Source organism: Glossina fuscipes, unplaced genomic scaffold, assembly GCF_014805625.2.
Source record: "Glossina fuscipes isolate IAEA_lab_2018 unplaced genomic scaffold, Yale_Gfus_2 60, whole genome shotgun sequence".
NCBI classification, from domain to species: domain Eukaryota; kingdom Metazoa; phylum Arthropoda; class Insecta; order Diptera; family Glossinidae; genus Glossina; species Glossina fuscipes.
Window position 1 is genome coordinate 2,763,531 of NW_023998432.1, and position 19,371 is coordinate 2,782,901.

The following is a 19,371-nucleotide window of genomic DNA, read 5'->3' on the forward strand; positions in this document are numbered from 1 at the left end:
GCCAATTTCTGTTTATTTTTCTGAAAGTAGTTGTAAAAGTTGTCGAACCTAAATAAATTTTTTTTTTTTTTTTTTTGTTTCATTTATTATCATGGTGGTGCACACACTTGTATTCGTAGTGATACAATAAGAGCCTACTAACCGAGCGACGGAGAGAGAGTGAGTGAAAAGAAAAAGGTTTCGATCGATCAAATTATTTAATCATTTCAAGGGATTGCGATAAACATAATATTTGCATTTCGTGTGTTTTCTTTCTTTTTTTAGTTTTTCTTTTACTTGATTTTTTGGTTTGCTCTTTTTTGAAATTAAAATCACAAAAAAAATATATATACGTACATATCTGTGTATATATAAAGCAACGCAACAAATAGATGATATTGGGTGAGATATTAAAACAATGAATTATTAAAATCAAAAAAAAAAAAAAAGTTTAACGTGCTTTTACGCGCTTTTTATGGATAAAACGTACAAATGGTGAGAAAAACAAAACTGAGAAGAACATTTACTTTAAAAACTAATGTTAATTATGGTAATAATAATTACACACATATAACGACGGCGACACGTTCATTATGGATTATTTTAATTATTTTATAGAAAAAGGATTAAAGAAAAAAAAAAAACATTAAATAAATAAAGACGAATTATATTTCAAATAAAATTAATTATTCAAAAATTCCAATTTTATTTTTATTTGAGAGTTACTAAACAATAGCCATAAATGAAGACAAAAAAGTATGAAATTATAGCATCGAACTAAAAAAAAAACTTTTCTCATTTTTTTTTTTTAATTATGTACGTGAATGAAAAGTAATATCATAGGCAATAAATATCGTTTTTCAGTATAATAAACATACGAATACAAAATTAGCACACAAAACCAAATCAAATATTTTCGGGAAAATATATATTCTATCATAGTTATTTATGTCAAATCTTGCACTTTTACCACATCGCTGCAGCTTTAACACAGAGCGAGAAAGAGAGAGTTTAACAGACAGTAAACATTTCCCTTTTATTACCCCTCTTTTTCTTTTTTTTCCTTTTAACGAAACCCAAAACAAACGGCCTTTAGAAGAACGCCTCAACTTTCTTTCGCTTATACCGAAAAAAAAACCAAGAAAAAACGAAAAAAAAAAAAAAAAAAATATCTACACATATAGATATATGATAGAAAATGTCAAAGCCTGCAATGAAAACTAAAGTATGTAAACGTATATAAACGGACGTATGCAATCTTATCACTCTTCCGGCATATACGTAACGAATAATATGTGGTGCGTAGGATATTGGATCCTAATGCGAATCATAATAATCCATATACGCGTACGTATTCTAATATATGTATATGTGTGTGACCTTATAAATTAGATGAGTTGCGTATATACGTAAGCTTGATTGTTATTGTCGATGCTAATTAAGCACTTAGAAGTTTTAACGTAGATTTATGTAGAGAGAGAGAGAGAGAGAGAGAGAGAGAGAGAGAGAGAGAGACGAGAAGAAAGAGTAATTGTTGCGGTTGTACGCAACAACCATAGTTTTGGTAAAAGTTTTCTTTAAACATTACCGTGGAGCATCTAAACAACATTATGTGGTTTTTATGCTAATTAACAATTTCTGATATATTTACATATATAATTGTTACTGTATTTGCTTACATACGTATATACATACACACATACATTCATTGGTAAAAATTAATAAAATAAACGTAGATGGAGAAAAAAAATGTGTAATAACTTTAGTTTTCATTGCAATAATTATTATTATTATTATCGTGGTCGCCGTCTTTGATAGACGGAAATAAATGATATCATTTATCATTTGGAACAATCAAACAAGAAAGAAATTTCCTTTTTTTGTTGTTGTTGTTTTTTTTTTGTTTTTGTTGTTGTTGTTTTTAATATAATGTATGCTCTTTGATTAAAAGCGAAGAAAACGCAATTTAACGCAAACTAATCAAAAAAAACGGTTAAACGCCAGCTTAAGAGTGAAGGAGTGCGAGAGCGGAGTTGTCATGGAAAGGAGCGAGAGACACATAAATGGCGAAAGAGAAATATTTTCAGTTAACGAGATGTATGTTTAAGATATGTTTAAGCAGCAAATTAGAAAGCTTCTTGGCATCCCCTCAATCATTCTCATTCACTCTTTACCTTTGTTCACACAAATATTTCAAATGTTTCCCATATAATTTGCGTTATCTTGATTTTCTATTTTATATTAAGTTATATGAATTCGTAGAGAAAGTAAATGAGTTTGGACTTTCATTGTAGTTCCTTTTTTTTGTATTATTATTATTATTTTTTCTTTTTGATTGATAAAAAAAAAAAAAAAAAAAAAAAAAAACAAACAAACGAGAGTTAACTAATTGTATAAAAAAAGTAATATATAAACCAAAAGTTAAATAAAGAATATATCATAAGTATATTTTCAAAAATAGTATATATGTATTTCTTCATATATATTTAAAAAAAAGAAAAATAAAAACGCTTTGATGTAAATGAATTCTAAGCAAATAACAAATGAAATATGGAAAAATTCAGTACTCACCTTGAGGAGAAGCAGCTAATTCGGCGGCAGATTGTAATTGAGGATTTAAACCTTTCACAAAAAGCGAAGAGCATAAAGTGTGAAAGAGAAACAAAGACAAAGAGAGAAAAATTAATATATCACCTCTCTAGCGAAACTCTGGTTTAATAATCAGCGGCGCATAAATTCTTTTTTTATAAAAACTTAACATAAACATTAACAACATCATTATTTAAATGAAATCTGTTTGCAACGTGTTGCTGCATAGACTGCATAGAATGCAATTAATGTTATGTTAAATTTCTATATAAATAATCAAGTCATGTATAGATAGATATTCTAATGTTCTACCTTTTAATTATAAAAGAAAAAACGTTATTGCCTATGAAAGTAAATATTATAAATTGTACCTTAGAAACAAAACGTTTTTCTTTGCTTTCTATTATCGCTTTTTCTATATTATAGATTAAATAACAAAAATACCGACTTGATGACATATATGTCGAGTTAAATTTGCAAGTCTTTTATCCATGGGAACGTAATCCCTTTTATATACTTACTGGCAAATGCTGCTGGATCTAAATTACTCATGGGAAATGTGAATGGCGTGGATGGAAATAACTTAGATTCAGCTGGTGAGATAAGAAATGGTGCTGATGGTGGATGCGGCGGCATAGTATTTTCAATTTCTTCATCGTTCCCTGAACTATTTTTTTTTTTAGAAATTGTTTTTTTTTTTTTTGTTATTTTTTTTTCAATTAATAAAAGGCCCAAGCATATTATGATCACACATTATAATACCTTAATGATCCTTTACCGCATTCACCGCTGCTAGCGCGTCCATGTATTTCGTGTTCACCGTTCGAATCATTGCTGTGTTCATCGGCAGCATTATTATTAGTGCAAACTAATTCCATGGGTTCCGATTTAACGTCATCCGCTGAACGTGTTAACGGTGACGACGTAAGACTTCCACATTTATCGTTTGCCGTAATGCCATTGCCGTTCGCTGAATTACCAGAACCATTACCGTTAGGTGTGCCACTGCTATTACCACTGGGTCCATTGCCTTATTTATTAAAAAGGAAAAAAATGCAAACAAAACATAAGAAAAACAATTAAATGTCTTTTCACGAAGCAACAGCAAATATTTTGAATAGTCAGACCCTGTATTCGTAATAAGATATTGTTTTAGGATGGCTTTTTAGAAAAAGATTAAGGTCTCGATATATGGATTTTTACGAAAAAAATGAAAATATGGAAGCCGACAAAGACCTTCACTTGTTTATTTTTTTTTTGTATAGTGTTTAGATCGCTTTTCGTGTATATGAAAACTTACGTTTCTCCTCTTTGGGTGGTGGTGAATTGTTGTTGTTATTTTTCATTGTAGAAAAATCGGTTGGCGTTAACTGTGGCGAAGTGCTGCGTGCATGAAGCATGTCCGGACTATTGTGGTTGCTGGCTGGTAGACCGTTATCTGAATTACGCATGCGTTTCAGCGGATTATTGGGATCTTCAGCTGAAGGTGTAGAACTATTGCGTTCACGTCTCAACATTGCAGCAGCAGCTATGCTACGCTTAAACAATTGACTGTTAATATGCGTTGAAGCTAATGGCAATTGTGTGGGCGGTGGTGGTGGTGAACCTGCACTACGCGTATAAAGTGGCGATTCATCATGCATTGCTGAATGATGTGAATTTAAAGGTGTTCGTATGCCGCTACTGGCCAAATTTTGTATTTGAGCTAATTGCTAAAATTGAAAATATTAAAGAATATGACAACGACAACGACGACAAATACGAAAAATAATTTTCTAAAAGTCTTTTTTTTTTCAAAAGTCTTTTCTTCAAAAGTATTTGAATTGTTTCTTTCACACACTTACGTGATGAGTTTCTTCTGCTTGTTGTTGTGTTAGCCCAGAAACTCTTAAGACTTCGGCTGTTTTTAAAAATGATTGCAATGATTTTTGATGTACATTAACTTCGCCATGATAGATAAACTCAACCAATGAATGTAAATCATGAAAATTAACATCTTGCAATAAAATGACTGGATGTTTGCAGGGTGTACTCTGTAAAATAAGAGCAAGAAAAACGAAATATATATGAAACATATGAGAAAACATGATAAAAAAGCAAAATATATATATATATATATACTTTTAAAAATAACTCAGGGCCAGGAAATCACTAACACTTATACGCAGTTATAAAAATTTTGCAGAAGGAAATTATAAAGAAAACAAAACTTTTTTTGCCTCTATACTTAAATTTAAGTATAGACGATGGTGTAGCCTGTGATTATTATTGTAGTATTGTAAAGTTAATGATACATTACAAAGACGCACTTATACATGCAATACGATCATTCATCTAGAAATTAGGTCAACCATTGCAAGTGATAAGGCATAATATAAGTGTGAAAGAGAGAAACGCTTACGCCCTGGGAAGAGAGTAAGCGTGTGAATGACAACAGCAATAAAATATATATATTGTAAAGATCTATATTTCTCTGCTTCTCTTTTTTCTCTATCTTTTCCTCCGTTGCGTGGTTGTAAAGCAGGATCATTTGCTTTTATTGTAAATGTTTGCGCTTTTGCTTTTCTCTTCTAGTGTTTTTATCAATAACTAAGTAAGTAAGCGAGTAAGTAAATAAGTAAGTGAGTAAGTAAATACAAGCTTGTTTAATGTATACCATATAATGCAAGTGTTGTAACGGCTACTGTATGCTGCTGCGTAGTGCTATTTTCGTATTGAGGTCAACGGATCGAAAAAATCTTGTTTAGGTCTTACAGACAATATAAAAAAAAAAAAAATGAAAAAAAAGGTAAAATAAAAAAAAACAAAAATCACACAAGTACAGAAGTTTATTAGTATTGTTGCTTGCTGTTGAACACATCAGTAAGAAACAAAGTAAAATATAAAAAAAATTACATGCTTGGCTTATAATATTATAAAGGGTAGTGAGTGCTGCGTGATATGTATCTACCTATATATCTATGCGTGTATGTATGTGTGTATATATGTGTGTATATATGTATTTACGTGTGTATGTATGTATGTATGTAACGATTATGGTTGCTAGTTTACTGCATTGTTGAAAAGTGGGGCACAGTTCCAACATCTACGATAAACACACACACACGTACACGATTGAATTCGTCGTGAGTGACGCCATTTTTCAAACAGATATTTTGTCAATTTTACGAGAAAGAAAACAATGCCCAACATTTTTTTTGTACAGACGCCTATACGTCTGTGTACCTGTGGGTGTCTGTATACAGGCTCGAACGTCTTATCTTTGTAGCCATTTTTCTCTAAATAGAAAAGTCAACTTGAAACAGACTGTTTTATATGACGTCCTCATTTCGAATTAAGTGAATTTTTTCTGTTGTTTTTGTTGTTACTATTGTTACTGTTGATGTTGGTTCCTTTGAAATGTTTTTTTTTGTTTTGTAACGAAAGTACAGCTTCAGATCATGGCCAATTAGTAATTAAAGTGTAACGAAGCCCTGGTTATCTCTTAGCCCTTTGTTCGTCCTGAAAAGTGTTCACAAAATTTATAAAAATAATTCGTTTCTATTTTAGGTGTCGCTTGATATTTGAGATTACGAAAAATTATAATCATAAATAGATATATATTCTTAAGTTAAATACTTGTAAATGCTTATTGTCTGTGTCTTCATCTCTCCCTCTCCCTCTCTCTTTCTCTCTGTCACTGTTCGTGTGTGTATTTGTATATGTTATGTTTAATGGTAAATTTTTTTTTTTTTTGTTATTTTAGTTTTGTATTTTTTTTCTTGTCAACATACTGTAGCAGTGCAGTTAAAACCTAATTAAAATAATGGTGCAGTTAATTAAATATTTATGCATAGAATTGTCGGTTGGTTAGTTGCAATACTCTAGAGTGCTTGTTATTTGTTGTTTTCCTTTTTCTACTGTATTCACTTTGTGACCCTTTAGAATTTGCTAAGAGGTTTGTTGAACGCCTCAGAGATGAGCTGTAGTTATACGTTACACTGTGAAGTAACATTTAACTACTGTTAGTTGTTGTATGGGTGTCCACTAACTTGTTAACTTTCTAGTTGGGATTATTGTCTGTTAAGAATACTTTTTTTTTCTTATAAAGTATAAATACCTATTCGACAATAGCACTCAGTGAGTGCGTGGCTAAATGAGCGACTTCCAGTGCAATTTTATTGCCAACAAAGTTTTGTGCCCATTTTCATTTGTAATGTTTTCAGTGTTATTGTGCTCTTTTTATCTTTTGTATTCAATTTTCGTCATCGTACTTATTATCGCTGCCTTAGCTAAAAGAGGGACTTATGTTAAATTATTTATTGTATATGGATACGTTTAGAAAAAAAATTGCCTAAAGGATCGTGTAATGTTAATGTTAAAATCTGAAAAAGTGTCTGCTTGTGTAGTTAGCTCGTCTATAATATTTCCTATTAATGAGTGTGACATCGTCCAAAAGAATCTTTTTTTATTTATTTCACCGTTAAGTACGTGAAAGCTTTAATTGGCGTGAGGTTTTTCGCAAGGTATTTTTTTAGCCTTAAGACTGCTCATACATGTGACACAATATACGCAATTATTATATATGATAGAGATTAACAAAGCATTTAAGCTTTTTACACACATCTGTTTATAAAACCGCCTATCTAAGACTAGAGTAACGGAAAATATATGCTTAAATCATAATTTAGAAAGGTACGGGCCGAACTAACTACAATATTGAATTTGAAATATTCATTTTTATCTTGGAGTACTCATGTGTACGTCTATGATTTCCTTTTTGAAATCGAATTAAAAAAGAAAAAAACAAGTCCATTCATGTCCTATTCTGGTGTCATTCTTCAGCTTGTAAACAGTATTATGGTAGCAGTCAGTTTATTTACCAAAAAAATCCGATTTAAGATTTATACTTCGAATGGCTAAAAAGCATAAAGATATAACGAAGTGAATTAGTATTGCCTACCATAGTTTTTGTTAGTTGTTTTTTTTTTTTTTCTTAATATCATCGTATACTACGGGTCTATAATTTGATATATATGAAATGTAATTATTATTAATTTTGGGAATTACGAATTCTTTTGGCACATGTCACCATCATTCGCTGATGATGGGTAAAAAATGATTCGTTCTAATCCGAAAATTTTTTCTTTTACTTTGTTTCTTAAGCATTGTTTAACCTTTATTGCTGCTGTAGCTATCTTTCGTATAAAACGTTTTGTTCAACTTAATATTCGTTGATGTTTTTTTTTGTTGGTATTGTTACTATTTTCTGTAGTTGTTTTGCTATTTAGCAAATTAAATGTTGTCTACTTTTTTCTTTAATGCATTATTTGAAATATCATGACACTAAGAATGTTGTTGCTTTTATATGAGTTTCTTTATAATTTTTATTTATTTTTTATTCCTTCTTTTTTTGCATAAGTAGGCCCATTCGTTTTTTAATTCTTTCTGCAGCTGATATCGTAATTTTCTGCCAGTTCAGCCAAAAAATAAACAAATTCGCCCTTTGTTGCGAAGTATTGCAACATTTTCAATTCAATTTTGTTAATTTTTTTGGATTCTTGGCTTCGATGTTGTCGTTCTATTGTTGTTGAAATGAAATAAATTAATTTCTACATCATGCTATGCTAGTTGTTATTATTGTTCGTTTTGTTTTATTTATTTTTTTTTTTCTATTCGTTGTCACATAATTAGAAATCAGTTATAAAAGGCGTACGTAGATATAAAGTAGGCAGTGAAAAAATTTGTCACGAGATATATTCTTTAATTTTCTGTTTTTAAATTCTTAAGAAAAATAAAACGTTGAATTTTATTTTTAGCAAAAATAAAATGGAACTGTAGCGAAAATTTTTTTTGTTTTTGCTATTGACTTAAAATATCGGCATAGATTAATATAATAACACCGAACTAATTTACTGATTTGCACATTCCTGTTGGTTTTATAATTCTTTTCATCTTAGAGAAAAAAAAATTGAACCTAAAATATAAGACAACAAAAGTGGAAATTGGGTATAATAAGACAGAAGTCGAAATATTAGAAATACCATATAATAAGAATTATAGTTGACGGATCTTACGAGGATCATTTATGACAGTTTTCATAAAAAGGATGGCCGGGACCCGTTAGACTAAAAGAGTTATTTACCGTAACTTAATCCATTCAATGTTAGACAAATTTAGAGCGTCTTATCCTGGTTGCCAAGACTTTATTATTTTAAGTAACAAACATATTCGCAGATCAATTGTAATCGTTTGTAACGCAAACTACGAGACATCTCCAAGTTGACAGTGGATGGGTTAAACATAAATTGAACATTTTCTTCATTCTTAGGTCGGGATAGATTCAAATTACCGACGCTTTTACTAAAGAAATACTTGCTTTCCTATACATCACTCTTAAATATAAGCCCTATTGTGTGTTGTTATATATCTTCAACTTTCCGAAGCAAGAGACCGGTTGTGAAATCTTACCAGGGTAATAGAAAAAATTGAAACTTGTAGCAGATAGCTTCTTAGATCTAGACACCCCTTATAATGCTGATAATGGCTCAACTTTTTTATAACTTTTGCTGAAAGATTATTTACATGGGGAAACAAAGAAGAAATGTAGAAAAAAATTAAAACAAAGGAAAACTTTGAGAACAAAAAAATCAAAAATTGATGAAAAGAAAGATAAATAAATAAATAAATTCACGCACTTTGCCTTTCTAACTAATATCACGTGCTTTTTTTAACCGAATTATAATGCGCATGCAACCCTGAATGTCTTATCAGAATAATAGAAATAAGTGAAATGTTATTATTTTTGCTATATATATAAAAATATAAAATGTCATCCACAGGCCATGGATTTATTTGATTTGAATGTTTTCCTTGGATGGCAACATGTAACAGCGACACCCAAAATTGCTCCTGGTTAACGTATTATCCGATTGGAGTTCAAATTTTTTGCTGATGTATGTGCGATCCAACCAATTCGTTTACGCCTACAAGAGCGCGATTATTCAAGAGTCAAGTGCTGCGACACTGCGTATATGCGATACTAGAACGTCCCAAACAAATTTTTTTTTTCGAAAAGATATTTAGTTCCCAATTTCCATAAATTCATCTATGCCTTCCTTAAACAACATGGCCAAATAAAGCTTGTATTGGAAATCTTTTTTTAACGATTAATCAGCAGTCATTCTAACTCTTTCCATTTTTATATGTATTAGACAATATTATTGATAATTTTTTTATCGAGGAATAACGAAAAAGCGCCCGCCGTTTAGTCAATACGCTTGTATCATGGCATCCTTTACCTTATGAATACCGTTCTTTAATTGATAGACCGAATATTGCTAAGTAAATAGAAACTTTTTCGGTCCTGTGATGTCTTTTACAAATCATATTGCAGCAGTTCGAATTCCGATCTTCATCATACGGTGTTTATCATCGCTACTCAGAGAAAACGGAGTTGTTTTCTGCTTCATTTACTTCACTTTCGGAACGATCACTTTGATTGTCTTCTAAATCATTCCCCTCATTATCACTGAGTTCATGTTCAGTAAAAAAAAAAATATTCTTTCACTTAGACTTATAAACGGTCTTGTAACGCTAGTTAATTTTTTTATATAGCATAATAGGCATGTAAAACAAATTAAATCAATAGACAGAGACGCAAGCTACTATCAAGAACGCATATCAGTTGAACATAAGCTTCTCATGTGTTGAACTAATACAGTATATTTTTCACTTGACAGTGCCTTTATAAAACAATATGATGGCACTTGCTGCGGCGCAAATGCTACGCGAATTTCCACACGGTTGAATGCAAGCTAAGACATGTCGCGACAAGTATGATAAAGATTACTTTATAATGCGCATTTTCCGCAATATAACGTAACAATGTACATTGTGACTGCGTGCCACATCGTGGTGTTATAATACGCATTTTTTCAGAATTGTCAATTTCGCTATTATGACCAAGTCCAAATTTACAAATACTGATTTTGTCACTGTCAATTGTAAATTTGAAGCAAAAATAAATGAATAAAATAACAATAATAAATGTGTCGAAATACAATATGACTAAATCCAAAATCAAAATCCATGTTTAAATGCGTTTCAAAGCCACATAGTGACCCGATTAGATAAAATCTTTTAAATTATATAAGTGCATTCATATCTATTTCGAGAAAATATGCGTTTTTCATGGAAGCGTGAGTTTTGTAACGGCATACGTTAAAAGTCTTAAGTTTAATTCTAAAAAAATTGCGAACTTAATTAACCTACTGCATCGATCGAATTTGGTTAAATTTGGGAATAAAAAAAAAAGTCAAAGCTAAAAGTGAAACTGAAGCTGCATGAACCAATAAAATTAGAAAAATAATTATAGATTGACTAAAAACGAACGTATAGACAGAATTTTCATGTTGAATTATTCGCCTCATTGACCGAGTAGCCAAAGGAACTCGGCTAACAACTCAATTGTCGTTGGTTCAAACCTCAAGTACGTTAGAGTTTTCAACAAACCCGACATCCCTAGATGAAGCTTGTGCTTTAAGACTTTAGTCTTAGAATTTAGTTCTCTGGCTAAACGCAAGTTATAATAATAATATTAATATATTAAGTTTGTGCGGATGTGCGTACAATACTCAGGTGCATTTGAGATAGACTCGACTTTTGTTATACCAACCAATTCGAAATGACTTTCTATATCGATTTAAATATGTTCGCCTATGTATTCTTCTGTCCATTTGTTTGCTCCTCCGTCTTGATTTCTTATGTTTAACCGTCTCAATTTTTGAGATATTTTGATGGAATTTGGTTCACGAAAGAACGCTATTGAAAATGGTTGGGATCGAACTACAACTTCGACAACTTCCCAGATAACATTTTCCTTTGAAACTTCGCCATATGGTTAACTATATTAGGCGAAGTGCATAAAAATAATTGGCCCTTTCTTGTCTGACGGTAGCTTTCTAAAATAATAGCTGACTAAAGTTTTTGATAACTACAAATAGCCAAGAAAGAATGTTTGAGACTTTGTTCAATTGAGTCTGAGGTATTAGATTAGTTGCGAGAATAAGCCTTTAAAGATACTGTAGAATTTTTTGTGAAGAACATCAATATGCTGCTCTGCTCTTGTTGTAGTTAGAATATAGTAAATAGCAATAATGCGATTAATTTAGAGGTGTTCTGAAATCGTTTGTCAGTGTGTGATATGGCTCCAGGAAAATACGGTAATTGATCTTTATTTTAGTCTGTGGTTATCTTGCAAAGGAACTTTTTTATAGTCTGATATTGAACGATATTGGACGGCGTCGAATGATATCGAGCGATGTCTATCAATGTCGAAGGTTTTTAAATAGTACCGCTTACACTTATAATAAGGCGTATTTCGTATGTCACAATTAGAGATATGAATATAGAAAAAGAAAAGTGTAAATCTTGTAAATAAAACTATGAGTAAACGTTTAATAATAATAATAACTAGAATTAATATTTGATATGTATTTTTTATATAGTGAAATCGTAAATATATTTTATATAGTAAAATATTCTACGCATAAAGTGCCGTTTTTTCTCCGTTTGGATCTTTCACGTCGTGTGTAAACATTCAGAAACAGTTGATTCACCAACTGCTAAGCTGTTCGAAGGTCATTTGGGAGTTTGAGCTTTTGTTTCGCCCAGTAAGTCTTGCAAGTCATTATGTTCGAGCTTTTTCGGTCCTCCAAGCCGCTTTCTGTCATTGACATCAAAATCAGCGCCTACGAAATATTGAAATCGAAAGCGAAAATTGCAATGTGATGGAGAAGCATTACCATAACCTTCTAAAAGTGTTTCACGGACTTCGGCAACAGATTTCTTCAAATTAAACAGCAAAATCAATGAATGTCGAGAATGCAATTTTAAGCTTTCCATGGTTAGCGTCTATATACACTGAATAACTCAATAACACTAAATGGAAAATGACCTCTATGTACAGTAAAGTCAAAATCATTGAATTTAACCGTTCCGTATATCAATACTTCGCATTACTTTATCGGCTACATCCACTAATAGATGTAGCCGATCAAAATACAAGCACTGGTTAATTTGGTGTACGATGGTGTACGAGAAATTTCACCCGATGTCATGCCATGCGATTTTACTTCGATCGTAGTCGCAAACTTGCTTGTACATTTTCTTTTCCTACAATAAATCTGGAATTTTGATTGTCAATTTGTTCGATTGTTGTTGTTTTCGATTTTGAGAGCTTTATTTACGAAGTTTCATTTAGTAAGATGCAGATGGGAAAACGTTATTTGTATTTTTAGCGGTAAAAAAAAAAAGAAAGCAATATTCGATGGATTTGGAGAAAAATAACTTCCCGTATTTCATACAGTTTTCTAGTTTTCCTATCACCGCGTCAAATTTAAAAAAAAAAAAAAAAAAAACAATTAAATGACGTCCGATTTCTATGGAATTCAATAATGTAGTAAGAGATTTAGGTGAATATCGGTGAAGTGTAATTCTGATATTCTGAAGTTAGGTAAATGTATTAGTGTTGAGCCAAAGAGTAGATTTTGGTTTGTCTTACTTCACTGACTATAAGCTTATTTGTTCCTGATGAATATTTGATTTCGCTCAGCCTTTAACGAAGCAAGTGGCCTTTGACCGAAAATTATTGCTTTAATCAAGTGAAATAAGCAGCTTGAAAATACTATTAGGTACAAAGGGCTTGTCCAATTTTATAAGCAACGACAATTGCAGCGCGATAGGCTGCCCGAATGTATTTGCAGAATGAATGCTTTTGTAATCTTTTAACGCGGAACAACATTTATGCAAATGCATTAATGAATATTTTATTGATTGATTGAAGTGAAAAAAAAAATCCATTATCTCGAAGAAATTTTTTCTCAAAATTTTGTGACGCTTCTCCAAGTGTTCGAAAAGACCACGTTTATTAGCTAAATTCTTTCGGAAAAGGTGCAGCGTAAGGTCTTACTTTCTTAATTCTTTCCAATTCCTATGATTCGCGCATGAACAGAAAAAGCGTGTAGAAAGCTTTTATAAAAACCGGAAAGAAAGCATTTATAAAAACGTTTCCTAGTAAAAATATGTCAGCTGAGATCGATACGAAAGCTTTTAATGCTTCTGCTAGGATATTAAGAGTTTAAAATGAAATTTTTAGCTTTGATTATGAATTCGACTGTAGGCTTAGAAATTTTCTTTCGGTTTTTTTTTGTCATGACAGAACGACGAACAATATTTTTTTTCATTCATTTTTCGGGGCACCTCTCCTATTCGCGGCGCGCATTGGTGATTAAAAACAAGTGAGGAAAGAGGAAAAAGGAAAGAAGTAGGGAGATGCTGTCCGCAACCGGGTGTGTGGACAATCGGTAAGTTTTGTGCTTTCACCGACTGAGTATCCACTGTAACTACGACCGAAGTAAATTCTACCGCATTGAGATTTGAACCAGCGCATACTCAGTCGATAGTCGCGATTCTTACCTATTCGGCTAAATATGGGGATTTAAAAATCGCATACCTTTTGCTCATGTCCCTGGGGAGATTGCGTTGCAGAACTTTAGAAGCGTTTTTGTCAAAAAAGATTTTTGAGCTAAACGAGTTGAAGGTTTGATAAATATCTTTACAGTAACTTTCTCTTCCCCTTTCATTCTGCCTCTATCTCTCTCTCTCTCTCTCTTTCTCTCTCTGTCTGTCTGTCTGTCTCTGTCTCTTTCTTTCTTTCTTTCTTCCTTCGTCTCTTTCTCTCGTACAAGACATAGGACATTTTTAATAAATTGATTGCAGCATTTTTTATATATAAAAGATTGCCTTTTTTTGGTCCAAAATAATATCTTTCCATTTGAAAATATAACATTATTCGTAAAAAAATCAATATTTTCACGATCCTTATAAATAAATATTTTTCCACAACTAGATATATGTCTAGCAATTTTCCCGCATCTTATTATCAAAAAAATTGTCAGAAAATAGTTTTCTTTTCTTTTAAGGCTGTCACAACAGCTGTTGACTAAATCTGACCTTCATTTTGTCGATTCCCACTGATCCACTTTTATGTACAAATATTAAATTAAATATTATTACTACTACCCATTGTATTGGTCAACTCTGAACAGGGATCATAACATTGTCGCCTAAAAAGAGTTTAAAGCTTAACTGTCTATAACTTGATAATAATTTCTTTCCCCAAAGGTTCCTACAAGTTGAACTGGAAACGTTGTTTTTTTTTATTTATAAAAGATCACTTTTCTATATACCTATGGGAGAAATACAAATCTATGGGAGTAAGACAATTTAATTTGCCCCGAGCATGGAGCTGGTCGTGTCAGTTAAGATAGCTATTAGGTATCGTATGGGATCGCGTAAACTAATATTAGAGACTTTATAGAATTTAATGAAAGTACCACGGGGATCAAGACGTCCACTCAGGCTAAGTCACATGTTCTTATGCGAATCTTTTGCATTCCATTGCTTGAGCCATGCCCACGCATAACCAAGATATGTTGCGAAGGTCTAGCAAATCTAGGTATGAGCGGTGATCAGCCCTGACTACCAGGTAAAAACGCGCGAGCTATAAATTATGAATTTCAAGTAGACCTCGAACATTTTCCAGTGTGGATTTCTGGCCATACACTTTAGATCGATCTGGAATACCAATTCCAGGTGTAGAGCGGCTTCTAGGTTATAGGGATGGTCACACTTTCCGGAAAGCGCCTGTTTACTCCTGAATAACCCGTTGTGTTTGCACGCATCGCTCCTGATAAATTTGTATAATGATACCAACTTCTATCAGTTTATGGAATTTTTCAAAAATTTAGAAAATGAAATGCAATGAAATTATTATTTAATATATAGACAACAAATAGTTTCAATGAAAAAAAAAGTAGCTTTGAAAGAGCCTCCAAGTTTATACACTCTTTGTCTTTTGGGAGACATTTGTGAACCAATTCGCGAGACTTGTGGAGTATACAACATAAAATAAATGATTATAACTGTGCCGAGTTAGTAGCATTTCTGCCGCCATTTTGTGATCTTATCATTGAATTAGGCGGAAAAAACGAGGAATAGTTCATACTAACTTAGCATTTCCTATCAATTCGTAGTAGTGTTTAAAACTTATTTTACATTTACGTTATGTGAAGATTCTAGCAAACATCTATGTCTATATATATATATATATATATATATATATATATATGTTTCTTCTTGTCATATTTTTTTACATTAAAGAGAAGAATGTTGCAATGCATTTTTTTATGAAAAATATAAGAATACTACCGTTCGGGGTAATTTAGTTAAAGAGCTTTTTTTGTTGGTATTATGAGGCGGGCTTTCTTCTTTTAGTTCAAACACATTATGCACAACTTTCTTTACCAGATATTTTTTATGATTTGTTTTTTCTAAAATAGTTTTTATATGTGAGTTATATATTTACTTATACAGTATACACACAAACACACATACACGCACGTACATTTATACTGATGTGTAATTGTTGTGTTTTGTCAAATTGCCTGACACAGCTAAACTTTATTTTAGTTACTTCAGTTTTTATTACAAACGAAACTTTATACTAAATTAAGTTGCGATCTATCCACGTATATATATATATATGGTATTGTTGTTGTTCTACATTAGACAAAATATTATGCGATTTCTTGCCGCAGTTTGTAAATACTTTGGTTATATATGGTGAATAAGTCTTTTTACTGTCTTACTCGAAGGCATTTTAAGTAAAATGAAAATATATTAACCACACATACATATACGTGTATATACAAATAAACAAACAAAAAGGCACGCAAAACTTTAATGGCAACCTAATTAATAAAATGTTTGCAGATATAGAAAGTAGACAGAAAAGTAAAGATAACACACACATACATACACACGCGCACAAATATCTATATGTATATATATATATATATATATATATATATATACTGTATATTTATTATTTCCTCATCACATGCCATAAGCTATAGCACTAAAGCTCTAACTTGAAGACGGAAGGATAACACGATAGACTAACTAAAGTATTGTTAGAGGAAATTTTTGAAGTTTGGTTTTTCGTTGTTGTTGTTTCCATCTCATTTTTATCATTTTTTTTATTTTATTATAGCTGTGTGGTAATTTCTAAATGCATTAAAGAGGCGTAAATGAGGAGGATATCAATGTCGCTGCATTCTCTCCCCATCGAAGTGTATATGTATGTACGTGCGTGTCAAGCTTTCCTTACACTTTAAATTATTTACGAAAGTTGGTATTATAAAATTTTTTGGCGGTTTTCGTGCTATTTATTAATGTACGGCCTTTGCTTGTCTCTTCGCCTGCCATAACCTGTACAAAATGCATAAATGCTAACGGCAAGGCTTAGAGTCCTATGGACAAAGATATAATATTCAAATATGTACCGCAAATTGTTTGTGCTGCAGTAAATAGTTGAGCTCTTAGTTCAGTTTACTTAACATTGAATAGAAAGGCATAGTGTTTCGCTGCATTTGAGTGTTGCTGAATGTTAAATTATTTACTTGTTTAGGCTTTTTTTATTGTTGAGAGAATAGTGTCGACCGTTCCAGTTAACATGGTGGGATGGGCGGGTGGCAGCGGCGAGTTGAATAAAAGGGCGAGAGGGCGGCGCAAAAAATTCAAGACATAATACATAGGCTATCTAAGAATAAAAACTTGATAACTGGTTTATTTTTACAATTGTGCAAGGTATGGCATACAACCGCTGCAACTTCGACGTCTTCATGCGCTCTAATGCAAACTATTTATGGTTCCTTTCTTTTCTTTTATACCATTTTCAGTTCATTTAGCAGAACGTCGTTTTTTTTCTAAAGAAAATATTTAAAAGCAAAAAAACACCAATTTCGACACGCAATTGCGGTTATCAGGTAACAACTAAAGTTTTAGTATTTTACTACAACAGTAACGCAAAAATAACTAATATAGTCTAACTAACTATAATTAATATAGTTACTTTTAAGATTATGAAATGTGAAAGTTTTTAACTTACTTTTAGCAAATCTCTGAAATATGGACTGCATGCCGATAATACGACTCTGTGAGCTTTAATGCTGCGTCCTTCACAGGCTAATGTTACATCCACAAAATCCTCATCGTCTCTTAAATTCTCAAATGCTGATGTAATGCTGCTTTGGTAATTATTCCAACGCAAACAAAAATGCTGTGTTTCATCCATGGTGTTAGCCTTTTTAATACCACTTTGAAGAAATCTTAGAAACGAGCTATTTTTTTACCGATTCTGAGGTTTAATTTTGTTTTCTTTTGTTTTGTTTCTATGTTTTGTCTAGATTTCGAATTTTTTCTATTTATACGATATTGTTTTTATTTTTTGTTTTTGGGCAAAATTTTTATGCGTCTTTTCCTAAACGTTCCGGTTTTCAATAATAATTTTAAACTTTTCTCCTGTGTCGGGCTTTGTCGCTGATTGACTTTACAAATATTCTTCCTTTCTTTTCTCTTCTTCTTCTTCTTCTTCTTCTTCTTCTTCTTCTTCTTATAGTAACAGAACTCAATAAGTTTGCTTAAGCAATAAATTGTTGTTGTTCTTGTTGATGTTGTTGTTGTGGTTGTTCTTGTTGTTGCAGCAGTAGCTAGTTGTTAAATTGTAAATTAATGTAAACTAGAAAGAAACCAAAAGAAAATAAATTATTAATAATTCTTAATATTATGAAGTAATAAAAGTTAAAAAAACAAAAATAAAGTTTGAATTTAATCAAGCAAGAGCTGTCTTCTGCTAAATGTACACATTGACTGAGTAATCGGAAATGCATTTCTACAAAAAAAATATATTTTACAGTTAAAAATAACTTTATGATATTAAAACACTTCCTAAAGGGTAAGCATAGGGAAACTCAAGCAGAAAGGCAAGCTCAAGTTATCAATCCTAGCAATTCTCAATAGAGTAAGACTGCATTTCGTTTGCATTTTGTCTTCATTGTTTGTATTGTATATTTATATATATATGTATATACAATCTTTTTTTAATACACGAAAATATATTCACATTTGTTTAGGAAATTGCAGTTCTTGCAAAACTTTTATTTTCTTTTGGAGATCTACGTTTTATTGCTTGAAAAAAGCAACAATTTTATGGTTAATTCAATTTAGTGTCAGCTGTTGTTCAAAAAATCACTTCGGAAGCCAAAGAAACAATGCGTAACGGATGCGCATTGGAGTTGTTGATGAGTTTCCAACAATTCAAAAAAAATTTTTTTTAAAATAAAATTTACTTAAAAGCGATCAGATTACGTAAGATTTCGTTAGAAGAAAAAGCGAAGAAAGATAACACGTTCCTTCGGGGAGCGAAATATAAAGGATTTTTTTCAAAAATTACAAAATGTTATTATGCACCTCACACATAAATTACAATATATACCTCTAACGTTGCAGTGGAGTTATGTTCTCAAATAAATTTGATCAACAACTTGCAAAAAGTCTCCTTTGCATTCATTGTTTTCTTATATGCATCATCGAAAGATGAAAGCTATCTTTACTGTGTCAAAACATTTGCAACGCCTACACGGACGCTTCAGTGATCCCATCAAGTTTTTGATCAGTATCAAATTTTCAATCGATTTAAGCACGTTCGTCTGTCCTTTTGCCGTCGGCTTGTCTGTCAATCTATGTAAAGTCTGTTGTAAACATTCTCCAGGTCCCAAAAATGAAGGAAGGAGACCCCGACAGTACTGCATAAAGTAAGAACACATCGGCTTTTCAGAAGGAATAAAAAATTGTTTTTTTGCTCATTGCTCACAAAACTACAACTTCTGCAGAACTTCTACAAAAACAGAAAAAATCGGG

General features: G+C 31.7%; 1 protein-coding gene across 2 annotated transcripts in view; it reads right to left on the reverse strand.

The window, feature by feature from the left end:
- LOC119637546 (broad-complex core protein) overlaps positions 1-17,856 on the reverse strand; it is a 35,860-nt gene extending 18,004 nt beyond the window's left edge. For both annotated transcript variants that reach the window (XM_038033624.1, XM_038033623.1), the window contains exons 1-6: positions 17,561-17,856; positions 4,413-4,601; positions 3,869-4,280; positions 3,331-3,598; positions 3,090-3,235; positions 2,551-2,601 (exon numbers count right to left, since the gene is read on the reverse strand). In XM_038033624.1, the coding sequence (XP_037889552.1) occupies positions 2,551-2,601; positions 3,090-3,235; positions 3,331-3,598; positions 3,869-4,280; positions 4,413-4,601; positions 17,561-17,746 (1,252 nt within the window). In that variant the 5' untranslated portion in view covers positions 17,747-17,856. The remainder of the gene's footprint in view (positions 1-2,550; positions 2,602-3,089; positions 3,236-3,330; positions 3,599-3,868; positions 4,281-4,412; positions 4,602-17,560) is intronic.
- Positions 17,857-19,371: the final 1,515 nt, after the last annotated feature.